Source organism: Ochotona princeps, chromosome 4 (genome assembly GCF_030435755.1).
Source record: "Ochotona princeps isolate mOchPri1 chromosome 4, mOchPri1.hap1, whole genome shotgun sequence".
NCBI classification, from domain to species: domain Eukaryota; kingdom Metazoa; phylum Chordata; class Mammalia; order Lagomorpha; family Ochotonidae; genus Ochotona; species Ochotona princeps.
Window position 1 is genome coordinate 56920850 of NC_080835.1, and position 27935 is coordinate 56948784.

The 27935-nt window shown below is 42.9% G+C and overlaps 1 protein-coding gene across 1 annotated transcript; it reads right to left on the bottom strand.

Annotated features, from left to right (window-relative positions):
* On the bottom strand, positions 1-27748 carry ALG8 (ALG8 alpha-1,3-glucosyltransferase). The gene is made up of 13 exons (XM_004589850.3): positions 27617-27748; positions 25699-25777; positions 18381-18574; positions 15839-15948; positions 13520-13587; positions 10989-11115; positions 10641-10744; positions 9745-9865; positions 7739-7878; positions 5112-5251; positions 2897-2994; positions 2223-2295; positions 1-464 (listed from the first exon to the last, which is right to left on the bottom strand). The coding sequence occupies exons 1-13, from the start codon at positions 27709-27711 to the stop codon at positions 233-235; spliced, it is 1581 nt and encodes a 526-aa protein (XP_004589907.2). The 5' UTR covers positions 27712-27748; the 3' UTR covers positions 1-232.
* Between the last annotated feature and the right edge of the window lie 187 nt (positions 27749-27935).

Here is a 27935-nt window from a genome sequence, read left to right on the forward strand (position 1 = left end):
AACAGGGGAAGGCAAGATTTTTCTCAGATGTGATTCATTGCTGATGGAGGGTAAGTGGCTTCTCACCATGGTGACAATTGAGTTGCTACGCTGGGCAAGTCCAAGTTGGGAAGAATGGTCCGTCAAACAAATCTGCTGAAATAAATAATTCACGCCATTGGCACCTTTCCTCAAGTCCTGATTAAGTTCCCTTGAAATAATTGCTTGGCATATGTCCAAGCAGGTCCCTTCTTCATTTTTTCTTTGTCTTGCCAACAGGAGTGCTGGTCAATACTGAAACATACAGTTTAAACCAAGAATATGTGATGCCCACAGCACAATACACAGAAGTCAGTAGCAAGGGGATGAACGGGTAGTTCAGCTTCCAGGACGTAAAAGGGAATACAAATTCACAGCACACTTCCAGAGGCCCTAGGCCAAGCAGGTAGGCAGTTTCCATCCAACTAAAAAGAGGTTTTTCTTTTCTGAAGAAGAAGAAAAGTCTGATTTTAGATGAGTTATCTTAGTTTAGCAAACATTTTCCCACCTAAAACTTACCCACCTGCACTGTCTTCAGTTATAGCAGAGGTATTTAAAGAGAACATTAACTTTCACATTTAGAAAATGTTTATCCCCAAAATTTAAATGTACCTTTTCATCTACCTACGCTGTGGCTTAGAGAGTGAACTCTGCATTTGGAAGAGCAAAGTGCCAGCTGCTGTGATTCTGGAGCAGGAACACGACACACGGAGCTGGCATGCTTGCACAGCAGTAAAAGCCAGGGCCTGCGATGCCAGCATCCCATACAGGTGCTGGTTTGTGTTCTGGCTGCTCTATTTCCCATCCAGCTTCCTGTTCATGTGTCTGGGATAGCTCAAATACTTGGACCTCTGCACCCATATGGGTGACCCAGAGGAAGCTCCTGACTCTTGTCTTTGGAGCAGCCCAACTCTGGCTGTTGTGGCCATTTGGGGAGTGAACCAGCAGATAGAACATCTCTCTCCTCTTCCCTTCCCTGTAATTCTGCCTTTCAATTGAGATACTTTTTTTTTTTTAAAGATTTGTTTTTTTATTGGAAAAGCAGATATACAGAGAGAAGGAGAGACACAGGGGGAGATTGTCCATCTCTGCTTTACTCCTCAAGTAGCTGCAATGGCTGGAGATGAGCCAATCTGAAGCCAGGAGCCAGGAGCTTCCTCCAGTCTCCCATGCAGGTGCAGGGTCCCAAGGCTTTGGGCCATACTCGACTGCTTTCCCAAGCCACAAGCAGGGAGCTGAATGGGAAGTGGAGCAGCTGGGATTAGAACCAGCACCCATATGGGAGCCCAGTGGATGTAAGGTGAGGATCTGACCACTAGGCTATCGCTCTGGACCCTAAAATAAAATATTTTTTAAAAGTCTTCTACCTAATACACACATACACCCTTTAGTATGTAATGGTGACCCATTATCATTATCCATTTTCATTTTCATCATCCCAGAAATTATAGAAATGTTATTAATAATTTCTCTATCTTTCCTCCAATCTACCTCTAATCTAGTCCGTTTCTATAAATCTGTCCCCTCTACAATTTTGTATCAGGGATCATACGGTAGTCTTCCTTTTGTGTTAGCTTCCTCCTAACATGTATTCAAAGTTAATGCATGTTACAACATGTGTCAGAAGTTTACTCCTTTCTCTACCTACCATTCCACTGTATGCGCAAATTCTGTTTACTTAATCATGCATTTGTGATGGACATTTAGGTGGTTTTCATCTTTTGGCTCTGAGAATGTTATAATGAATATTCAAGTCCCTATGTTCAATTCTTTTGTGCATATACCCAGGAGTAGAACTGCTGATTCATGTGGTTATAATTTGAGTTTAAATATAATTAATTATATGGGTTTTTACAGATAAATCATATGTAAGCCATGAGCAAGCTTTTAAGTTATTAAAATTATACCACAAAAAATTTAGAAGAGAAAAATCCACCATAATTCTAAAAAAGAAAAAAAAAAGGCATCAGTACTCTTATTTAATATTTCTACTGTTTAGTTATTTGCATATAACCTAAGTAATCCTTGAAAATCACACAAACTAAAGACACAATCTATGCTTTTATGTCCTGACAGAATGATTGATAATTTCTGTATTTATCAACTCTTTGGTAACTTAAAAAAATTTAAAGCATACCTAATTACTTAGTAGTAAACATTCCACAAAAGTAAACACAATGCTAAAATATATTGTCTTGAGTTACCTGAATAGAGTCTTCAGTGAGGAAATACTGTAGATGGTGAACAGTAACATGAGTAAGATTTTAATGGGAAGTTCTGTTGAAAGAACAAAAAAAGGTACAAGAGATAATTTAGCTGGTGAGAAAAAGGTTTGTGATGCGTGACTGAGCTGCTGCAAGTTTATAGACGCAGCTATTTAATATGCGTGATGTTTTCCAGTCTTAACTAGCACTTTCTGTGACATATAAAGATATTCAGGAGTAGGGGCAAATTGGAGGTTTTATTGAACAGAATGGATTTCACTTTCCAAGAGATTTTAAGGTTGTTAATATCAAACATTGATCTCAAGGCCTTGGTAAAAGGGGCAGAGTAATTAAATTTCTCTCTTGACAAAGAAGTGCAGAGGTAAAGCTGCTGCCTGTGGCCCTGGCATCTCAGTTGGGAGTCTGCGTAGATGTCAGCTGCTGCACTTCTGAACTAGCCTCCTGCTACCGGCTTAGAAGGGCAGCAGAAGGCTGCTCCAGGCACTTGGGCCCTGCACCCACAGGGGAGACCCAGATGGCTCTTGATCAGCTCAGCTCTGTCCACTGCAGATCTCTGGGGAGTAAACAGTTGGATGTAAGATCTCACTCTTTCACTTTGCCTTTCAAGTAAATAAATAAACCTTAAAACAAAACAAACAAACCCAGCTGTTTACCTGGTGCTGTGAAAAGCAGAGGGAACAGGGAATAATGTCCCGTTGTGGTCAGAACCAGAAAAATTGAAGCATCATCTGCTTTCTCTACAGACAAAAGGCTGAAAAGACAAAATTTTAAAATAATCCCTTAAAACAAAACTTGAAATTATACTTGCAAATAGCTTGCAAAATGCATATTAATAACATTAATTTTAATTTAACTAAGAAACTTCAGGGCTTGGCGCAAGAGCGTAGTGGTTAAAGTCTTCATCTTGAATGCGCTGGCATCCCATATGGGCACCGGTTCTAATCCCGGCAGCCCTGCTTCCTATCTACCTCTCTGCTTGTGGCCTGGGAAAGCAGTCGAGGACAGCCCAAAGCCTTGGGACCCTGCACCCGTGTGGGAGACCTGGAAGAAGCTCCTAGCTCCTGGCTTCAGATCGGCTCAGCTCCAGCCATTGCAGCCACTTGGGGAGTGAACCGTTGGACAGCAGATCTTCCTCTCTGTCTCTCCTCCTCTCTGTATATCTGCCTTCCCAATAAAAATAAATCTTTAAAAAAAAAAAAAAGAAGAGAATTCTGTAGATCTTGCAGCTGCCTGGAGGTGGCAGTCAGGGACTTCGAATTTCAATGCCAACCCACTACTCCTCTCCGACAATGCCATGTACCTCTTATGGTTCAGTGCAAATTCAGATGGATGACAGTATGACAGTAAACGCTGGGCTCTACTTTTTATGTTGGCAATTCTGCTTTGAAAATTAACCCAGACAAGCTTTATCTGACTGGACAAATCTATTTAAAATGCCTTCAGAGCTTTTCACAAGATTTAAGAAAAATCTTGAGGAACAAAAAAAGGTGTCTAGTATCATTTATCCATCTACTGGGTTTCAATTATGCATAAAATGGACACTGCAACATTTAAAACGCTTATAAAAAAGGTACAGCACAGTGAAAACCACATGAGTCAGCAACAAAAGACCACATCCAAATCCTAACTGCTGCTTGCTCGCTGGGTGACTTTCCTAAGTCCCAAACTCTCCGAGCCCCAGCTTCTACAGATGTTAAGATGAGATGACACACAGTTCTCATATCTTAAAAGCTGAGAGGCTCAAAACAAAGAATGAAAAGATTAATAACTCACAGTGTTTCTGGAAAAAGAATCTGTGGTTTAGTGCAAACATTCAGTATTATTCCTGGTCAGATTCAACACTTAGGCTAACACTTAACAAGGAGCCACAGGACTTTTTTTTCAAAGATGAGATGACTTTAAAGCCCAAGCTTTTCCCATGCCATGTAACAGCAGGTGACACGGTACTCACTCAGTGCAGACCCTTATCAACACACAAAAACACTACACACACAACTCAGGACCTTCTTGGGCCCAAGGAGCCCCGTTGAAGCAACCCCGCCTAGTCCTAGTAGAAATTTGCTGCCAAACATTTTTGCTTATCCAACTGAGCATGATAAGAAAGGACAAGCAAATAGAATACAGTAAGATGTTGGTAAAATTTGCCAGAAATGTCAACAAAACAGGCTAGCCTGGTGGCACAGCAAATTAATTCTCAGCATCTCATATGGGAGCCAGTTATGTCCTAGCTGCTCCACTTTCGATCCAGCTCCTTGCTTATGGTCTAGGAAAGCAGTGGAGGATGGCCCAAGTCATTGGGCTCCTCTACCCGTGTGGGAAACTGAAAGAAGCTCCTGGCTTCAGATCAGCTCAGCTTTGGCCATAGTGACCATCTGGGGAATGAACAAGCGGATGGAAGACCTTCTATCTGTCTCTTCTCTCTGTAAAAATACTTCAAAAATTAAATCTTTTTTTTAAAAAAGTACTATGCACCTATGTGCCACCATTGGATCATATTAAACAAACAAACATGTTGGGACTGGTGCCATAGCTCAACAGGCTCATCCTCAATCTTGTGCTGTCAGAATTCCATATGGGTGCTGGTTCATGTCCTGGCTGCTCTGCTTCCCATCCAGCTCCCTGCTTATGGCTTGGGAAGGCAGTGAAGGATGGCCTGAAGCCTTGGGACACTGTCCACATGGGAGACTTAGAGAAGACTGCTGGCTCCTGGCTTTGGATTGGCTGAGCTGCAGCCGTTGAGGCCAACTGGGAAGTAAACCAGTGGATGGAAGATCTTTTCTATCTCTTCTTCTCTTTGTAAATCTGCTTTTCAAGTAAATCTTAACAACAATAACAACAAAATGTCAACAAACCAAGTTGTCTGCTTACCTCATTGGGAGAATGGCGAGGAGTATTGCTTTTTCATGGACATGCCACCCAAACAGGAAGGAGCTCAAGGCACAGAGAATGAGACATCGGAGAAAACCTCTGGGCCCTTGGGGTTTAAACCAAAGACAGAAAACAGAGGGCTAGAAACAATAGGTAAAGATAAACTTCAGTATTGTTTCAAATTGGCTTTATACAAATACTGTGATTACAATTTGTGTCATTTCTGAAAGGGAGATTCCAGACGGTTTTCCACTAAATTGGATATTTCATCACTGTGTACTTTCCACTGAAAGCTAACATAAAAATAACTACTTAGAAGAAAAAGGCACTTGAAGGTATAGATTTAACTCACTAAAATTAATCCATTTATCAAAATTACTACTAAGTGATAAGTTTTGGGATATGTAGGACAGCAACTTACTAATTTTCCATAATTCATTAACAGCGACATTACAAAAGTTCATATACTTTTGGGCTAATAAGCTACATGCTGCTATATTAATAAATGTAGCATTTAGCTTTGTAAAATGGAGTGTAATCTACAATAAAACCATTGCCTCCCTGTGCAACTTACAACATTCAGATTTTAGAAGAGAGAAATGTCTCACTAAGTGAAACACAGTTGGGCCAGGGCCAGGGCTGAGTGTCCCAAGCGGATGGTAGAGACCTACTCATATGCGCTCTCACCAGTGCATTAGCAGAGTCAGTTCTGGCCACTGAACGCAGGCACTGTGATGCAGGATGTAGGCACCTTAACTGCTAAGTTACTTCAGTTTTTAAAACAAATGAACAAGTAGGGCAGCAGAGATTAATTACCTATGTACCAATACTGCCGTGTAATAAAGTGTTCTGTCAGATTTGGGTCATTTAGAAAACAAAATTACAGATGTGTGTAATTATCAAAATGAGTCCCTTATACTGACTTCTACTAAAATTATATCACAACACTGAAGTCATCATAATTACTAACAATTAGGAACAAGTCCTCTAACAGCATTGCACTCATATTAGCTTCTGATGTTCAAAGAACAACTGTTGATGCTTTCAACTCATTACTGTCATCCAGACAAAACATTTACACCATCCAGAACATTTGCAATTTTGGCCATTTAGGCAAGGACGAAAAAAAACAAATCTGGGTGTCTGTGCCACACACACATTCTTCTTTCAGCACAGCAGGGTCCATGCCTCCTGCTGCTTGGGCTTTTGCTTTCCTGCCCCCAAGGTGAACAGATGGTCTAGCAGTCACCCATAACAACATCCCCAAAAGGTTTTACTGGTAACCCTGCCTGATGGTGTTTAAAGTTACTCTAGAAATGGTGATCGAAGGCTTCAGTCAGCAGGATTATAACCATGGAGATTATCCTACAGCCTGACAAGTCTGAGAGCTGAAGTTTCGTTAGCTGCACATAAGAAGAGTAGAGAAAACTCAAGAAATGAGTACCATCTGTGCAGGGAACCGTGCAGTAGGTGTAGATGGCACGAAGGTGTGAAGAGAACAGCTCCCCTGCTTGGCAGGGCCCGGGGGAGCTTCCAGCTGTTTGGCAGGGCCCAGCGGATTTCTCTCTGACCACCTTGATGCAGTCTCACCACTCTTTTGCATGGACGCTCAAGCACCCTGCTAAGAATCCTGTAATCTATTGAGGCATTGTTTGCCCCTGTGAGATGGCTTTGGCAAGTAATATGAGTTTGAGAGTTAATGTTACTGATAATGTCTTGGTGAGTGGGCCTTTAACTGCGCACAGGAGTACAATTAAACCCATGCCATTTCTGGACACCTTGTTGTGTACCTACCCATTGTCCTGAAATCTGGCCCAGACATATAGCATGCCTTCTGGGAAATGTCTTAATAAGAATTTTACAAACTAACAGAATTGATGGGAGTATGAGTGGAAACTGCTATGGCAAAAAAAATATAGTTACTGTGACCTTAAAGGTTAGCCTGTCCTTGCAACTTTTAGAGCATAGAAAATGCAGCTGTTTTAGCCGTTTTTATAATTTTTTAACTAGAGGAAATATAGGGCAATTCTACTAACATCACAGAGATATACTTTTGATTATTGTTTAATTGTTTATGGGGTTGTAAGGTTTGCAGTTGTAGGGGGATTTAATGTTTGAAACTTTTTGCCTTAGATCCTTATGTTCTTTTTCTTTTGATGTATTTTTCCCATTATGTGATAGATAAGTTGTGAAAATAAAATGTAGTGGGTAGGAATGTTTTACTGATTAGTAGGTAACCATCTGTGCCTCGGCCTTGGACTTCTGGCTGTCACCTAATGGCTACTTCTGAAGAATGAATAATGGTTTGCTTTAAAGAAACTGATTATAGTAACTTACAGAATTATCTTTAAGAGCACCTGGTTGACCATGAAGTAAAAATTAATTGAACATCTGTGTATGCTGTCTTAGTTCTAAAGTAAAAGATAAAAAATCAAACGTTTGTGCAGAGGCTAGTGATGTGTCTAAGTAAATAAAAAGGACAGCTTCTTTTGGAGAAAAAAGGCATATAGCAAGAACACACCAAGTGTCAGTGTCTGTGTCTTTTGTTAGCGCCGACGCCACGCACCCTTCCCGAGCTCCGAACTCTCGGCTGGAGCTGGACTCCGGCACATCTGTCGAGTTCTTACCAATACAGCCATCAGAGTGCAGATGAGGGTTGCCAAGGGAGTCACCGAGGGCAGGACTGTATGTTGGAACTCTTGAACCAAACCACTTGTCATTGAGGCCTTGGGGATCTTCCTGGGATCAAGAAGTTTCAACTGTAAACCTACACAATCAAACAGATTTTTAATTTTTATCAATGAAACTTTATATTTCACCAATCAATTTCTTGAGGAAAAGAATAAATCTTATGGTTGCATAAAGGTCAGGATTGTATCAATTTAATTCTCTACTGTTCTACCTAAAATATCTCCGGTCTTAAGACTATAATATGTCAAGTAGCTATTTAGTACAAACTAGGGGATCTGTGCAGCTTGTAGGGACCTTGCAGGCAGACAGCATAAATAGCATCTGCTGTCACTGCTTAAAGAAAGCCAGCTTCTACAAGGCCATCTGACCACGTCTCTTGCTGGTACTGAGTCCCTCATTCCCTCTACCACACTGTGTTCCTTAAAGGCGGGAGTGATGTGTTCATTTTTATCCTCACCACACTTGAGTTCAATGAATACATTTTAAATGAACCAAGCTGAGGATGATGCAAGCCCTATCCCAAACAAGCTGGAGTAACGGGAAAGTTTAGCACCCGTATGGCCTCATCTAATGCTGGTGAAAAACAGTACACTGTGGGGAGGGTGAAGACGACTGCAGTGCTTTCTATGTACTCACTCCTCTCCATTCTGCACTAGTCTAGTGATTCTCTCTCTTAGAACTAGTAATTATGTTGCTGCTGGCCTACGAGACAAGACATCTCTGAGGCAGCAGACAGATGCACTAGGCAAGGTACACCTGCTCTGGGACATAGACAGGGTAACTAGCCCTTGTCCCTCATGCTGGCTGGTCAAAGCTTTTTGGAAACACAAATGTTAGAAACTATTTTGCCAAATTCATCAAGCTTGGATTCACAGTGAGTGAAGGATAGCATGTATTAACTATCTACCATGTGCCAAGGGCTGTGCAACTTCAGCCTCTTCAGGCATGGAGCAACGTGGTAAGTGGCCCAAAGTCCCGCATGTGGTAGAAATGAACTTGAGTTGGTCTGATTCCAAGGTTCCTGCTGATACCCTAGCATTTATTTTTGCTTTTCTTCTTCAGCACATGCTGCACAGGAGTAGTTATAGTACTAGTTTTCTCTTAGTCTAACAAGCAAAGTTAGACTACAGGACTCCAATAACTTGCCAGTGTTACATGGCCAGCAATTTATAAGGTGGAGCTCTAGACCAAATCATCAGACCCCAGATTAGGAGGCACAATTTACAGTCTAGATACTAAATCCAGCCCAGGACCTGCTCCAGCACAGCACTGAAGCTATGAATACTTTCCACAGTTTTTGAAAGGCTGTAAACACACAAAGAGCGAGCAAGTGGCCAGCACAGCCTAAAATATTTGCCCTCAAGCCTGTTAGACAAAGCTTGCCGACATCTGCTCTGGATTATTCCATTTACCCACTAAGCTAGGCTGTCTCAAAAACAACAGAATGACTGATTACCAAGTGAGTTATTTATGGTGGAAACAGCTTGAGGTATAAATTATTCTACACTTCAACCCAAACTTTAAAAAAGCAGTCTGCATTTTTCATTTCTTCCCATCTCATGCTAAAACATTTGTTAACATTTTCCTTACTGGTTTAATACACAGGTTCATGACTTACACATTATTTTTGCTCCTTTAATAATAGAAAGGAAGGTTCATTCTGCTAAATAATGCATTTTTTAAGGCCAAGATTACCTTTGGAAAAATGAATAAATATATATCTGTATTTTTTTCTCAAGGAAAAGAACCACAACCACATGGGCACAACCAGCTTTTATCAGGAATGGCATAAGAGCTATCTCCCTGTTCATCCTGAAAGCTGAAATGTAGGACAGGAGAACAGACAGTCTGGCCACATTCAAAACAGAAAGGAGGTTTCCCCGTCCTTGATGTGACTAGTGTTTCACTCTTTCTAGTCTGAGTGAAAGGGCTGCTGCCATACCGATGATAGATAGCACTTTGTCCACAGCGTTGTACAAAGCCCAGAAGTTTGGAGCCCAGTACGCATGGCAGAGGCCCCTTTTGAAAGGAAAGAGCCGGGAAAAGACTTGAGGCAGCTGATTCTGTTGAAAAGAGAAATGAAGCTGATTAAATAGTCATTAATATTTTCTAGATGCAAAAAGGAGAATTAGGGAGCCGTCTGTGGCATACATGACATGTAGAACATTGTGAGGTCTGGTTTTCTTGTCAGTGTTCCTTTAAGAAACTGGTTGCATGTCGTCAGTGGTTCACAGAACTACTTTATGACTAAGCTTTCCAAGTGCCAGTGGGTGACACGATACATAAAAACATTCTGAATACCAATGGTCACTTTTATGACTTCTGTAACAATAGTGTAATAATTTGCAAGCTGCAAAAGAGAGCCCAGGGCTACAGTTACTGAAGTCCATCTACTAGAGCAAGGAGGGACACAGGGAAAGCAGAGCTTTTCCCTTTGGGAGGAATTAAAGTTACTCCACTGATTCCATGATGGCAAACAAGAATACTTGAACATTTGTTACATCCTAGGCACTTCTGAATGTGTGCTGTTGCTGAAAAACTGCAAACATGCTGACTTTGGTGCTCACAGATAAATTTTAGTACTTGAGTTTGCAAATGAGGAGCTAAATAATGAGGATCAATATCTAGTTTAACATATAAAAATACATATATACATATTTGAATATGCAGAAAATGTCAGAGAATATGACTCACCCTTTGAGGAGTCACAGTGAGTAGGAAGAATAATAAAGAATGAACTTTTACTTATACATTTCTGGTTTTATATTTTCTAAACAATACAAAAAAGCTTGCATTACTTTAAAGAAAAAAAAAAAAAGAAAGAAAGAAAATACTTACCAAGGCTAGGAAAGGACCCAGTGAAAGAGCAGACACCAGGAAAACAATCAGTCCCAGGGACACAAAACGGACAAAGCTGAAACTGCTCCATCGGACAGAGCCATCTACAGAAAAGGAACATAGTCAGTAATCAGAAGCATGGAAAGCCAGAAGCTAAGCCTCAATTCAAACTAGAATTCCTTGATAGAACACCAACCTTTACAATGTGACAAGAGCAGAGCAAAGCCGGAAATGGGTACAGGACTGATAGGATTAACAATTTCGTAAACCTTATTATCCAGGAAGTCACAGAGTCAATATAGGAAGGAAGAAAACAAAGATGATGTTGCTATTAGTACTAAAACTTGCCTGGTTTCGCTCCAGTGAAACAGTAGGATCGCAGCAGATAGACCCCATAAGCTGGAGCTACATAGAGGTAGATATGCTTGAAATGTAGGAGAACAGCAAAGAGAAATGCTCCTTCCATGTGCCTTTTCTAGATTTAAAAGGGAAAAGATATTTAAAAATTTTAGAGCAGATGAAATGCAAAAATGTAGTATCCTGGATTGGACTCTGAAAGAGAAAAGGGATATTAGTGGAAAAACTGGTGAAATGCAACTATACCAACATTAGTTTCTTCATGAAAGTACCATGCTTATGCAAGGTGGTAACATTAGTGGAAAATGGGTGAAGGGTATACAGGAACTCTCTGAACTGTTTCCCAACTTTTCTGTGAAACTTAAATTAGTCTTTAAAAAATCCCATTTTTAAAGATACATATTCTGAAATAGAAACAAAATATATCTAGAATATGCTTAAAAATGTGTATGTTTTTCTTTATGGTAGATCACTGTTCTATTTACTTATGTAAATTTTCTATCATAAAAAAAGTCTGAAAGGTAACTGTCCTGCAGGCAGTACAAGAATACAGGTGATTCCAACCAGCATGGATACTGAGTCTAGTGTATTCATAAATGCATTATTTCAACAAATGTTTGGTAAGTGCTAAGTCTGATTGTGAGATACAGGACATGACATACAGTAACAACATACTACAGGTACAGTATCAACAAACCACAAACTTTCTCAAGAGTTAAAGCCCAGAAAATGTAATTTCCCACACCCCTTACAGTTTTACAATAGCTGTTTATTGATTTCTAAAGAGGAGCTAGAGATAAGTATGAAAAGATACAATGTTGTACTATAGAACCAAAACTAAACACCCACTTTACATTACAGAATGGGTAACTTACATAGCACTGTCGGCTGAAGGTGCTGGGAGAGCACTTGGTCCTAACAAATTACCTGTGACAGCTAAAAGCATTCTGATTTCTAAAAACAAATACAACAAACATGAGCTGACTATGACTAAAGAAGGAGAATTCTACTTAGTGCACAGGACTTTTTGAGAGGATTGGATGAGATAACGCCAGACCATGAAAAGTCAAATTCTTTCCCTCACTGGCTTACAGGTGTCGTCTAGAACAGGTAGGCTTAGGAATCACATAGAAAAAGAAAAGGATGCTTGCTTTCAGATCTGTTGTCACCAAATTTATAACCTTTTTTTTAGTGTGCAAAACAAGATTTATTAAAGAGATTAAGGAAAGAAACTTCTTGCATAGCATCAGGAGGGGGGCTCCAAGAGAAGAAAACTTATCGTTCTAACTTGTTTCAACCTCGATAAGGTCTAGCTATTGTCAAATTCAGCTCATTTGCTCAATAATCATTCATTGAACAGGGAGTATGTCCTGAGCACAATGTATATTTTTATGGTCAAAGAGAAAAGTTCATTCAGACACTCATGGCTGACACTGGAGTTTGGATTACCTAATGTGATCTTTTCAAAGTCTGGTAGTAATCCCATTTTACAGCTAAGAATGTAGGGGCAGATGTGGGCTTTGGCCCAGTGATTTAACTGCTGGTTAGGATGCTCATTTCCCACACTGGAATGTCCATATCCCACACAGGTTTGCTATGTGACTCTAGCTCTTGATTTTACCTTCCTGTTGAAGCAGACCTTGTGAGGCAGTGGTGATGGCTCAAGCAATAGGGTACCTGCTACCCAGGTGGAAGACCTGAACAGAGTTCTTGGCTCCTGGCTTTGCCCCTGGCTGTTGCAGGCAGCTGGGGGGTGAATCAGTAGATGAAAGGTGTCTCTCTCAATTTATTTCTCTCAGATTAAAATGTGATGCTAATGTAGGGGTAAATTTTTATTGATGAGGCTGGAAGGCTTTAAAAAGACTCATTTTAGGTGAATGGTTCTTAAACTGATGACATCATAAAAATTTCTGGCGAGCTCTAGGCCCCTATCTCAGAGATTGTGTTTCAGTGTACAGAGCGGTGGTTCAGAAATATGAAGGATAACAAGTACAATGATGTCACATAATGGCTGTGAGGTTTCCTCAGTAATGCATTATGTGATATGGATCCAACCTGCAGCAACGGATGCATTTGTCTGAGCCACGCAGCTCATCAGCATTAGTCAAGACTTCAGGCTAGCTTTTCTGGTCCCAAACCGCCCATTTCCCATTACATTATCCTACAAGCCTGTGGGAGTAAAGTGCCACCATCATAGCTATTATTATACAGTAAAAAACAAACAAAAAACTGCTAGAGATTTCATCTTGATGATCCCAACCAAACACAGAAATTCAGGTTTAATTCAGTCCTGCCACATTCTACTGAATTTTTAGTTTTATTTGCTCATCTGTAAATGAAGAAAATTATTGTCAAAAAAGATCAGATTTGTGAAAAATATCCCCTCTCCCAAATATCCATAGCACTTGGCAACTCAAAACTGTTGACTGAGCAAATCCAACCACCACCCATATTTATACTGTGGTCTCAACCAGCTAAAAACTTAACCAAAGAGGAACAAACCCAGTCAATTTTATATTTACCTGAAATAACCGTGCAATGGAGAGTAGCATCAATCCAAATAAAAAACCATTGTACTGAAAATGAATATCTGGAATTATGTCAAGGAAAGAAAACAGAGGATACCAAATTTATAATGATTACAAAATGTGTTCTTCACAGGCAACTTAGATAAAAATATTACTACTGGTCTATACTTCTTATCAATGTGTTTTCTAGAAACAGTCAAATCCTGGCCAAACTTTTTAAGTAAAATGTATGTTTAAAGAGAAAAACATAACTTCTCCATGTTCTTTTCTACCTTATAGGCCTAGCAGCTAATGCAAGAAGTCTTCGTTTTTTACAGTAGGGAAAAGGAAGGTTTTGGATTTTGACAGCTAACAAAGGCCACTAGCACACAGCACCCACACCTTATTAAGCCTTGCAATGAACCTATAAGGGAGTTAGAATTTCATCTTTAGAGATATCTTGCATAAGGGAAAGCGAAGGCTCAGAGAAACTAATCTGCTCATGGTTCTAAAGCTATAGAACAACTAAGATTTGAGTCCAGGCCAGAAGGAAACCAGTCTGGTATTTCTCTCCACTCCAGGTTTTCTATGAAAACTGGAAACCCAGTACTGGGCTCCTGTCATTAGGACTCTAATGACATTAAGACCCTTTGAATTTAAGAACTTTGGCTATTACTATGTGGTAAGCCAAGATAAAGGAACGCATGAAGACCCAGCTGTTCCATATGCAACACTGATGGGCTCCATCCTATTAAAGTATCCAGAATCATGCACCATCAAACTATTTCAGATGTATGAATTAGATTAATCTGAAGACAGGGTGTTGCTTTACTTATCGTTAACTGCTCAGGAACAAAGTGCTCTGACAATCAGACTTCAGTAAACCTGGGCAGATATTAGCTTTGAAAACCCACTAACCCACATCTATTTTCCAAAGCAGCTTATAGGGCAGGTGTTTGTCACAGAAGTTAAGATGGTACTTATGGGACCAGTGTTGTGGTGCTGCTGTTTGTGAGGCTGGCATCCCAGCTGCTTTTCTGCTGACTCAGCTCCCTGTTAATGTGTCTGGGAAAGCAGCAGATCATGGCCTGCCTGTGCCATGCAGTCACTTGAGGATGGAACCAATGGATGGAAGATCTATCTCTAGTTCTCTCTGTAATTCTGCCTTTCATCTTTCTTTCCTTCTTCTTTCTTTTTAAAAAGATTCATTTACTTTTATTGGAAAGGCAGATGAGATTTATGGAGAGAAGGAAAGACAGAGAGAAAGATTCTCCATCTGCTGGTTCGCTCACCAAATGGCTGCAATGGCCAGAGGTGAGCAGATCTGAAGCCAGAGCTTCTTCTGGCTCTCCCACAAGGTTGCAAGGTTCCAAAGTTTTGGGCTGTCCTCCACTGTTTTCCCAGGCCATAAGTAGGGAGCTGGATGGGAAGTGGAGCAGCTGGGAAATGAACCTGTACCCATATGGGATCCTGGTGCTTGCAAGGTGAGGATTTAGCCATTGAGCCATTGCACCAGACCCCATAATTCTGCCTTTCAAATTAATGAATCAATCTTAAAAAAAAAACAAAAACCAAAAAACATCAAAACACAAAAAACAAAAAGATGCTACTTGGGACACACACATCCTATACTGGCGTACTCGGGTTGGAGTCCCAGCTCTATTCTCAATTCTGTTTCCTGCTAATGTGTGCTGTGCAGCTGGTTGCTCAAGAACTTGGGTTTTAGCCACCCACTTGGGAGACCTGCATTGAGTTCTGCGCTTCTTGCTTTCACCTTGGCATAGCCTTGGCTGTTGTAGGCATTTAGGAGCCAAACAGTGGATGAAACTTCCGTTTGTCTCCCTGCCCTGCCCTTTGTCTCTGCCTTTCAAACAAAATTTTTAAAACACAGCTCACGGGCCCGGCGGCGTGGCCTAGCGGCTAAAGTCCTAGACTTGAACGCCCTGGGATCCTATATCGTCGCCGGTTCTAGTCCCGGCAGCTCCACTTCCCATCCAGCTCCCTGCTTGTGGCCTGGGAAAGCAGTCGAGGACGGCCCAAGGCCTTGGGATCCTGCACCCACGTGGGAGACCAGGAAGAGGTTACTGGTTCTTGGCTTCAGATCGGCGCAGCACCAGCCGTTGCGTTCACTTGGGGAGTGAATCATCGGATGGAAGATCTTCCTCTCTGTCTCTCCTCTCTGTATATCTGACTGTAATAAAATGAATAAATCTTAAAAAAAAACAAAAACAAAAAACCACAGCTCACATATCACAATCATCAATATAGAAAGAATCAATCTTACATTAGTTTTTGTCAGAATAAGAAGGGAAGAGTACACAGATTCAAGGATACGGTCCACAATTAGCAACCCAAAGTTCCACAGTAGCAGCACGGATAGAATGAACTTCGGCTTCTCTATGAGTTCTTTACCTGCTTTTTTCCCTTCAATGCATTTACAGCATCTGCAGCAAAACATTAGGAGACAAACAGAAACAAATTTGGTTTGTATCACAGCTTCACTGTATTCCTATAGAGTACCCCAAGGCACATTTTGTGACTAACTGCCCATGCTATTTTCTGTGCTTAGTAAGGTGACAGTAGAAATGAACATCTTACAGCCAGTTCCATGATACTTTCCCAGCTATGTCAGTCAGAAACAAAGTTTTCACTCGATACAATATTTGAATATTAGCAAAGTCTGAAAACAAAAATCTGAAACAATTAATAGAGGCAATTAAAGCAAAGCTGTCCTCTTTCTCCCCGGGAGCCTCAGTTTCCTCACAAGTAGAAAGTCACCTTATAAGGGCGATTGAGAAAATTCTGTAAGTTAACAGTCTGAACATACTCCCTGGTTCTGGGAACTGGCACACCATTTTAAACGATCTTCTTTAATTGTTCCCTCTACTTTGCAGATGAAAATTAATGCTAGTCCTTCCACAGCCATTGGTAACAGCTACACTTTCTTTTGTTCACTTTAAAGATTTATTAATTTTTATTGGAAAGTCAGATTTACAGAGAAATAGGCTACAGAGAGAAAGATCCATCTGCTGGTTCACTCTCCAAGTAGCTGCAATGGCCAATCTGAAACCAAGAGCCAGGAGCTTCCGGGTCTCCCACACAGGTGCAGGGTCTCAAGGCTTTGGACCGTCCTCTACTGCTTTTCCAGACCAGTAGCAGGGAGCTGAAAGGGAAGTGGAGCAGCCAGGACACGAACCAGGACCTATAGAGAATCTTGGCATGAGTAAGGTGAAGATTTAGCCACTAAATCATCATGCCAGTCCCTCAGCTACACCTTCTAAAGCTTGTGAGAGATTCCCAAACTCAGGACATGTAAGACCTATACCCTTAATCAGTAGGAAATAGATGCAGAAGATGAGATAAAAAGTCCTTCAATAACCTTAAGAATAGGGGTGGCAATTGTCAGGATGGAAATGAGATGGGATAGACAGGTAGCAGGCTTAAAGTCATGAACTGGAAGCCATACCTCCCTTGTCCCTGTCCTATGTAATTCAGTCTGCCTACTTATGCATGAAATTACCCCTTCCCCAGTGTGCACTCCTCCCTTTCTTAGGACAGGACAGTGGTATCATGTAAATACTCCCCTTCCCAGGCCAGTGAGAAGCCAGGCAACAAGGAGGGGTGCCCTCTCTCTCCCTGCAGACACAAGATGCATGTAGAAACATCTCTCTCCCACCTTTCCCCCCTCTGCCTGTTCTAATCTTGCACCTATTTCTATGATTTCCTCATCTTTTAAGTAACCTTGACACACACAAACTCTGCTCCCTCTCCCTTCCTACTTGTACACATTTGCTATGGGAACTTGAATCCAAACATTCTTGGTTAAAAGCAGTGTTCTACAAATTATCTTCTCTTCCTACTCCTGCAGGTCATAAACAAACTGAAAGTTACAGTATCAAACAGAAGTTACTCAAAGAGACTAAGCAGGGATTAAGACATTTCTAAGAAATTCTTCCCTAATGGGGGCTAGAGCTCAGACCAAATGGGATCACAAACAGCCAGATGTCCATTTATGAGAAGGGTCACTGAATGGACATTCATATCAGCAGGCCTAACTATTACATAGAGTGGGAATGAACACTAACTGAAATTCTGCTTCTTCGACAGTCTGTATGTGTATCCAACCATGTGAATCACTCGGTAAGATTTCTTGAGTTTGCAGAATGCAAGTCCCACAAGGGCAGGCTTGCTACTTAGTGCTACGTATGTACCACACAGGATAAGCCTGTGTGGAGCCTGTGGGAGCCTCTTCCAAGCAAGGAATGATAAGGAGGAGGGGGTATTCTGGTGCCATGACACAGTTGGCTTAAGTAACTTGGCATGACTACATCCTGTAACATAACACAAGTTTGAGTCCAGGTTCCTCTGCTTCCAATACAACTCCCTGCTAATAGTGCCTGGGAAGGCAGCAAATGAGGGCCCAAATAATTTGGTTCACTGCCATCCACACGAGAGATCCCAGTAGAGGTCTCAGCCCCTGGGTTTGGCGTGACCAAAACTTGGCTATTGCTGGCATTTTGGGAATGAATTTGGAGATGGAAGTCTCTTTCATTCTGCCTTTCAAATAAATAAATCTTTTAAAAACAGAAAAGAAAAAAAAGCACATGAAGCTGTAAGGTGTAGGAGACCTGAAACTCCATTTGAGGACTACCTTTACACCACACTGACAAGCTTCTAGTTCTGCCTCACAACTCTATCTTACCCCAGTTGCCTTCATAAGATTCAGCTAGACGGCTTACTAATTACTCATTAGCAGCAGTAGGAAGAACAACACAGGCTTTACTGTTTTGTCCTTTGTTGTTACATGAATGCTGTTTCCCCCAAGTCAAGAAGTTGTTGATACCTTCAAGGCACAAGTGCCATTGCACAGACTTACTCATGGACAGCATACACAAACAGCACATCTGTAAAGATGACAGAAAATCTCTGGAAAAGTAAAGTCCTCGAGCTGGAGTAATTCAAATTGTGGACATTCAACATCTCTGGATCAAAATATTTGGCCACATGTGACAAGGCATACTCAAACCAGGCAAAAAAAGGCGGATAATCCAAGGTCCACTCTGAGGTTGCCTGCAATAGAAATCAAAGGTGAAACACATCCTAAGAAACTGAATATACAAAGATGTGAAAATGCAAAATTCTCCTTCTCTGGTCTTTAGAAATAAGCACAATGATGCATGTCAAATCTGCCCTAGGGTGGGCATCTGGTAAAGAGCTTAAGAGACTGCCGAGAACATCCACAACCCAGAGAGGAATACGTGCGTTTGAGTTGTGGCTGCTCTACTATCCACAAAGCTTCTGTAAACACACACCCTGGGAGACAATGAAAAAGGCTCAGATACTTGGGTCTTTGCCACCTAGTGAGTTCCTAGCTTCTACTGGGCCCAATCCTGCCCACTGCAGGCATTTGAAGTGAACCCACAGATGGAAGATACCTTTCTGTCTCTCTTTAAAATAAGTGGAAATAGGAAAAAAAAAAATGGTGCAGCATCCATAAAAACATAAAATGTGTTCCATAGTAACAGAGCAATATCTATTTAAGAATGAACAGAACACTAAAACTTGTCTTCTAAGATAGTTAATATGGTCTTCAGCATCCTTACGTAGCCTACTATATTTCAATGGAAATCAATCTGAGGCCCTAAAATAATATATTTGGTTGTGACTTGGTTTTATCAATCTAAGTACTGGTGTAACACATTGATTCACTAGTTTAGTTCAAGTTCTGTCTCAGAGATTCAATTTTCCTATTCTTAAAATTAGGTACTGTAGGTGGGGGGAATCCCAGTGCCTATAAAACTATGTCACATAATGCAATGTAATTTAAAAAAATCAGTAACTGTAAAGGGTAAAAGGAATAAAGGATATGAAATACATTTGTAAACAACACAATGCTACACAAATGTTACTTCTTTTCTGTTCACTGGGCTTGGAGATCCAGGACAGCACAAACCAACCTTTGCTATCTTTGTATCCTGAGCATTTGCTAAGAACCTGACAACAGTCACAGAAAATATATAAACTTAGAAAATACTCTGTTTTGTTAGATATTGCAGTCTCCTTTTCCTTATCTACACAACATGGATGGTAGTAATTACCTCATGGGTTACTGCATTACATTTTATATGTAAGTGTAAAATTAGACAAAAAAAGAGAAGGAACTTGATAAAAACAAAGCAACAATAAATACTGTTATTTCAAAAAGTATTACTATCGGGCCCGGCGGCGTGGCCTAGCGGCTAAAGTCCTCACCTTGAACGCCCCGGGATCCCATATGGGCGCCGGTTCTAATCCCGGCTGCTCCATTTCCCATCCAGCTCCCTGCTTGTGGCCTGGGAAAGCAGTCGAGGACGGCCCAATGCCTTGGGACCCTGCACCCGCGTGGGAGACCCGGAAGAGGTTCCTGGTTCCCGGCTTTGGATCAGTGCAGCACCGGCCATTGCGGCCACCTGGGGAGTGAATCATTGGACGGAAGATCTTCCTCTCTGTATATCTGACTTTGTAATAAAATAAATCTTTAAAAAAAAAAAGTATTACTATCAGGCACAGGCCTTGGGGTTGGGGGCGGCTTGCAAATCCCTACAGTGTGGTGGCTGTGGGGGGTGACCCTGCTGGGCGGAATCCAAGACTGGGGACTCATGCCAAAGCCACCTCAGCAAGGCAGTGACTGAGTCCTTGGCTTTGGGAACCCTGTGCAACAAGTGGTGCCAGGCTCTGGCTCCTGGCCAGCCAGCGGCGAGCTCTGGGGTTTTTAGGATATGAAATTGCTGCTTATGTACACCCGTGAATATGGCCAGCTTTAGTGTAGGTGAGATATGAATTCTGGGCGATTCCCAGTAACAGGGCCATGAAACTTTCAGGCAAGCTTGGGGACTGAGACCTGAAGGTTTGGAGGGGAGTGTCCATAAGATCTATTTGGGCCAGACTGAAACACCAGCCAAATTAGGAATCCTGAGATGGGCTGTTAGCATAGAGCATCACTGACTGTTACACACCAGTCCACACCAAAGCTATGCATGGGGGCTTGTCTGGCAGGGCTAGGTACCATCACTTGACTGGGTGGTGGAATAGTGGACTGGTCACATTTGGCAGGATCAAGACACTAACCAACATGCGAGAGAACTTGGTCTGGGGGTAAACTCTGCGGGGGAAGTGTGGGCCCAACCCTGTGGAAATACAAGTCCCGCAGGCTAGCTTGCGAGCTGGGGTGGCGAGGGACTAAGCTAGGAGTGACGATGGCACCTGCCATCACTTATGGGTAAAGGAACCAATGGCAATCTGGGCAGGTCAAGGCAGCACCACCCGAAGGTGCATCCTACAATAGGATGTGGGGTGGGCCAAGCTGCAACTGGAAGGGGGTGGACTGGGCAGGGCTAAGCAAACTTTAACTCACAAAAAAGAATAGAAATCAGGACGGAGCACATGTCATTTTGACCTAGGCTCTTACACCAACTGGTCTACATGAAGCAGGGATACTATGCCACAGCATCGAAGGCAAAGGCTGAGACAGGTGAAGGGCTAAGCCAACTGGGTCAGAGCACCCATTGGCATGCACGCAATCTAGGGCTGGGAATAGATTCGGTTGGGGAGCTGTGATAGTATACCCTTGCTGGATTGGGATTCCCATGGGAAGGTGTGGGGGCTGGAGTGGGGGCTGCATTCTGGTCTGGATATGGCTGCAATCTCCCTAGGCACAATTGTGGACTGGGGCTGAGTACACCAAGCTGGGCCAGACGTATTCACCATTTGGCGCTCTGGAGAACCTGGGTAGATGTAGGATGGACTAGGCTGGGTCTCTGCCCCTACTGAGCCATGTGTGAGCAGTGTCTAGATATGGACAAGCCTTGGCTGGGGTGAAACAGCCAACACCAAGAACTGGAATGGATTGAAGGCCAGCAAGGAGGGCATAGGTCCAGCATAGGGAGAGGTTCTGAAGGAGGAGCTTGGGAAACTCCTTTGTGAGAACACAGCCCCTACAGGTAAGCACAAGAACCACGATATGGAGCAACCCAGACCAGGCCAGAAGAAGATACCCATCTTCATACATATTGCATAGGTGGGGGGCAGACCAGGCTGAACCCGTTCACATCAACTGCTGGCAAATCTGAGCACCAGCATAGAGTGTGGGTCAGGCTAGTTTCGGTCGCAACACATACCAGTACACATTAAGGAACACCAAGTGAGCCATACCAGATGTGGTTGCAGTGCCCAAACAGCACACGTGAGAACTGGGGGGGAGCAGGCAAAGCCAGAAGGGGAATGTGGGCTCCCCTGCTGGACAACCACTCCCACCGGAGAGCATGAGTTGGGATGGGGGCAGACCAGACCAGGCAGGGTTACAACACCTGTGGGCCTCATGTGAGCTAGACTGGGGAAGGGCCAGATTGGGCTGACTGTTCCGATTGATGCAAACAAAAATTAGAGTGGGTGAGGGTTGATTGGGCTTTGTCACATCATCAGATGGCAGAGGCTGGCACTGGGGGCCAATTCTGTTAAGTTAAATCCCAGAACCACCTGGAGAGTACACAATACAGAAGTTGGAGTGGCCTAGTAGGGAGGCAGTGGGAACCTCCCTCGTGGGTAACCACTCCCACTGGAGAGCACAAAAACCAGGACAGGGGCAGGGGTGGCTAGACAGAAAGGCACCTACCAGTATGTGTGTGGGCTGGATAGTAGGTTGGTTGAGTTGAACTAGGCTTCAATGCCCATTGACAAGTACCAGAGCTAAATGGGATGTGGGACAGACTGAACAAGTCTGCGGTACATATTGGCATGCATGGGAACCAGGGTAGGGGGCAGGCCATGCGGGGGTTATGGGGAGTTGCCTCAGTTAGGCTGCAGCTCCCACTGGTCTGCGTGTGGACCAAGTATGAAGTGGGTAGGATCGAGTTGGACTACAACACCTGTTAATTTAAGTGGAAGACAGGGCTGGAAACAGAACTGACCCAGCAATTGCAATGACTAGCATGTGCATAAGCTGATTGGGGTGACAGACTGTGCCAGACCCTGTACTGGAAAATTTACACAAGAATCAGGTTTGGGATCATCTCAGATGAAGTTTCTTTGGCGATCCCTCCAACTGAACTGCTGATCTCAGAACCCCAACCATGAAGAGACTATGTCAGCCAGTGGATTCTGAATAGGTTTCATTGTGATTGGAATGGCGAGATTGGCACCAATTCAGACCTGTTGAACTATCAAAACTGCTTGAGCAGGACCCTCGGAGTGTGCCTCACATCGGGGACCTGGGATGGGTGGGAGGCTGGGTGAGGCTTTTCCCTTTGTTTCTCCCCTGACCCCAGATACAGGGGGAAAAAATGATATTAGTGTGGAAACAATGGTATTACCCACTTTCCTGTAGCCCTTGACCCTTTGTACCCTAATCAACTTAGTAAGATCATTTAAAAAAATAAATTACTTTTTTTTTTCTAAAGATTTTATTATTATTGGAAAGCCGGATATACAGAGAGGAAGAGAGACAGAGAGGAAGATCTTCCATCCGATGTTTCACTCCCCAAGTGAGCTGCAACGGGCCAGTGCTGCACCGATCTGAAGCCAGGAACCAGTAACCTCTTCCTGGTCTCCCACGCGGGTGCAGTGTCCCAAAGCATTGGGCCATCCTCAACTGCTTTCCCAGGCCACAAGCAGGGAGCTGGATGGGAAATGGAGCAGCCGGGATTAGAACCGGCGCCCGTATGGGATCCCGGGGCGTTCAAGGAGAGGACTTTAGCCGCTAGGCCATGCCGCCGGGCCCGAAAAAAATAAATTACTTTAAAAAAGAAGAAGAAGAACCTGATGAAAGAGCTGTTAAGGCATCAGTACTGATTTATTAAAAAAAAAAAAAGTATTACTATCAAGGCTAGAGTTATGGTATAACAGGTAACGCTGCAGCATGTGACGCTGGCACTCCATATGGGCAACAGTTTGAGTCCCAGCTAATCTATTTATAATCCAGCTCCTTACTAATGGGCCTGAGAAAGCCACCAAAGATGGCCCAGGTCCCTGGGACCCTGCATCCAAGAGGGAGACCTGAAGAAGTTCCTGGCTCCCAGTGAGTGAAACAGCAGATGAAAGATCTCTTTCTCAAAATAAATCTCAAAAAAGAAACAAAGAAACAAACAAAAACAAAAAAAACCCCACATTGCTATTATTGCAGGAAAAAATTTAAGATTTTTTTTTTTTTTATTAGAAAGGCAGATTTACAGAGAGAAGGAGATACAAAGATCTTCTATCTGCTGGTTCACTCCCCAAATGGCCAAAACTGCCAGAGCTGAGCTGATCCAAAGCCAGGAGCCAGAAGCTTCTTCCAGGTCTCTTACATAGGTGCAGGGTCCCAAGTACTTAGTCCATCCTCTACTGCTTTCTCAGCAACATGCAGGGAGCGAGATGGGAAGTAGAGCAGACAGGAAACGAACTGTCGCCTGTACGGGATCCTTGCAGATGCAAGGTGAGGATTTAGCACTAGGCTATCACCCAGGAAATTTCTAAAACTAATCTAAGCCTTGCACAATGATTATCATCTCCCTTTTCTGCACCTGTTGCTTTTCGCAATGGAAAACTCCTCTCTGGGGAAGAGCATCTGGGGTTCATGGGAACTAACTGGGTGTCAGTAGGAACTACTAATTGGAATCTCTTTGAGAGAGACCAGAAAAAGGAATTGTCAGATCTTTACCATAGGACGAATGACAAAGAATGCTAGGTCCTGGGAAGCAGTAGATACTTACAAGATGCAAAAGCTCTGAGAGGTTCTGAGAGGTTCTGGCCCAGGCTTCTGGGCTGTAACACATATGGCCACGTAAGGAACAGGAAATCATTTGATTTGGTCCTTCTAACTCTTCAGTCACAAAGGCCACAGCGGGGCTAGTCCAAAGCCAGGTACCTGGAGCTTCTTCCAGATCTCCCACATGGGTCATCTTCTGCTTTCTCAGGCACTTTAGCAGGGAGCTGGATCTGAAGTGAAGCAGCCAGATTCAAACTGACACATATACTGGATGCTGGTGTTGTAAGTGACAGCTTTAGTTGCTACACCATAGTGTGTGTTTTTTCAGTACAAACGCAGCAAGCTCAAAGGGGATATTAGGAGAGATTCATTTTACAGACTGGTGTTGTGATACAGTGTGTTTAGCTGCTGCCTGCAATGCCAGCATCCCATATTGGAGTGCTGGTTTAGGTCCTGATCCAGATTCCTGCTATTCCACCTGGGAAGGCAACAGTTATTCATGTCAGAGATCCAAATGGAATTTTTAGTTTCTGGCTCCAGCCGGGGTTGTGCCCAAGTGTCACAGCCATTTGGAGAGTAAACAAGCTGATGGAAGACATCTATCTCTCCCTCTCTCTCTCTGCCTTCAAATAAATAAAATAAATCTTAATAAAAAACAGAGGAGCTGGTATAGTGGATAAAGGTGCTACTTGAGGTGCCATCATCTCATCTGGCCACTAATTCAAGTCCCAGCTCCCTGCCGATGTGCCTGGGAGAGTAGCAAAGGATGGCCCAAGTGATTGGGTCCCTTCTCCTGTGGGAGACCTGGAAGAAGCTCACAGCGCCTGGCTTCAGCCTGGTTCAGCTCCAGCTGTTGTCATCTGGAGAGTGACAAGCAGGTGGAGGATCCTGCTATTTCCCCTTCTCTCTGTAACTCTGCCTTTCCAAATTAATAAATAAATCTTCAAAAATAAAATAAGTTAAAATTTAAAAAAAATAACAGGAAATGATTCATTCTAAATCCTCATGAGCCATGTGAGAGGCTAAAGCTCAGGTAGATATCTCCTTTTTCTGACTATAAAAGAGTGCGTCAGAAAGTCAGTGAAAAATGTAAATGGTATGTTTATGTTTACACAAAAACTTCGAAATCCATGCATAGTTGTTTCACAATACACATTTCCCATGAATTTTTTGGCAAACCCACATATAACTAGTTATTGGCACAGCTAGGCTTAGACTTTAATTTTTCCTTTTTCTCTATCCAATGTTCCTCCAAAAATAGTGTGGCACAGATTATAATTCCCAATCACTAGACTGAGATGCTTATTTTGAAGTAATGAGACTTCATTAGTTCAGAGTACTGGGAAAAAATGTAATTTTTATAAAGATTAAGCAGGCCTATGGTTGCACGTAAAACTGTTTTAATAACAATAAAATTTATTTGTGTTTATACATCTTTAAACATCTAGATCCAAAAGTGATAGTTAAAACTTACCTCATAGTACCACTGTGATACTGGCAAATTGTGAGTAATGGCAAGCCAGTTTCGGTGCACTTCAAAGTCTGTGGAATGGCTGTTCAAAACAATCAGATGAATAAAATGAGACTTCATATTTGCCAATGTCTAAATCTTATGCTTCTGGATAGACCCAACATCCCTCAGTCACAGTCATAACATATTATCCCATAGATGCAGACACTTAAAAGTAAACCCGAAATATCTCGCTTCTACCAAGCTGCTGGGGGCTTGCAAGTCAGCAAGAAACATCTAAAGAGTTACCTAAAGCCTTCAGGGTGTGGCTTACAAACATTTCTAACAAAATTCTTCATCTGGTAAAGCTGAATTCTTTAAAACAATTAGCTCCCCAGAGAAAATGGGGGAAAAATTGCCTCATCTTTCCCGGATCCCCAAATTCTCTTCACCTACAGCTCCCTGGCTACTCATGTATATAAACACACCCTTGGATCGCCTACATTCATTACTGTTTGTTTCACTTCACCTTCCTTCCATATGTAGAATGATACCTACTATTCTACATGGGCTCCACCACTAATCAAAGGAGTTACACTTTTCAAAGCCCAATTTACATTCTCCCAATATGTTTTGTACAATTTTTTTTCACCGTGACAACTTTCTCCTAAGTCTCTCTGTCATCTGCTTCTCAGTCTCAATCACAGCTTCCCCCTCTTTATTCAGCAGGTAAAAGCTGATGCTCTTCTAGGTGCTCTTGGATCCCTTCTCCTCTACTCTGCAGAGTCTGGATTTTAACCCAGGGTTTCCAGTTTGAGAAGGAAAGCATTAACTAAGACTACGTTCTTCACCCTGGACAGAGCAGCATTCAAAGTAACAAAACTTTGAGGTTTTATATAGAGTGATATAAGGAAGCATCATTCTGCACGCACAAACCTCAGGAAAAAAACCTCAGCTTCATTCTGATGTGAAAATAATTTCCTACATTGTAGAATGGTTTGCTTTTCCTATTTGCTTGTAAAATCTTTCAGCCACACAGAAATCTAATCAAATCCTCTTTCCCCAAGTTCATCTAAGTCACTTTGCTGAAACTACACATACATTTTGCTGCTTCTGCAATTACACACATATCCCCTGTACCCAACAGGGGGTCATCAAGGGCCTGAATGAAAGCAGAAAGATAAACTAAACCTTGAGGTATGAAGTAGGGAGGGCAGGGGTGCCAGACCCAGAGGAAAGGGAAGAAAACAGAGAAAAAAAAGGGAAATGAGGAAGAAAATATGGAAACGGATATTAAACATTGAGCAACCACTGCTTAAATGCCACGGCCTGGTGACTGCTTCCTGGCCTCTATGTTTTCAGTCCTGGCATGGCACTCATTTCTCACACGCCTGTTTAGAGCCCTCTATAACCCCCGTGTGATCTGGCAACTGCCTAATCAAGCTCTACATCTCTCCTTCACCAATCTTTAGCCAAAACAGCCAGTTTCTCTTTCTAGAATACTCTAAAGTTCTTTCTAACCACAGGCCATCGTCGAACTTTAATTCAAACGTCACCTCCAAAAACGGGTGTAACACCCTACTAGGCATTACACTATTCCCTTCATTGCACCGACGACGAGTAGCATTCTCCTAGTCTGTCTACCCTACCAACTCCATTCAGGGGGAGGACCTGAAGCCACCTGGCTCTCTGCTGCATTCTCTAGGATTTCGGAGATGGGTGTGCTTAGTCTGCACGCCAAGGGTGAAGACCCTGAGGCTCAGCACGGCCGGCCTAAGGCCTGACAGCAGCCAGGCTGTGCCTGCCAGCTGAAGTGCAACTGGACGCAACGGGAAGCCCAGCAAAGGCTGGGGAGCGGCCACCTAAGCCCCCGGGTCTCCTCTTACCCTTTCCTAGGAACCCTGTCCCCCAAGCCCAGCCACTGGCCATGCGGGTCCCTTACTAGGTAGGGATGAGAAGGCATTTGAGAAGAGTCACCCCGAGCGCCAAAGCCGTAAACCAATGAGCACCACCAGCTGCAATCCCCAGCGCCGCCATTGCCGTAGCATCGCGCGATTTGAAACGCAGGGATTCACAGCCGGGCTCCCGCGCATGCGGGGAAGGGCCTTTGAGGCTGTGCTCGGGAGCTGTGCGCACGCGCCGAGGCGCGCTATCTGCCTGAACCCGGAGCCGCCGGCGTTTGAACTTCCGCCGGGTGTCGGGGAGGCACTGCGCCTGCGCGGCACGACGGCGCCGGAGTCGACTTTTATTCGCTCGTTCAT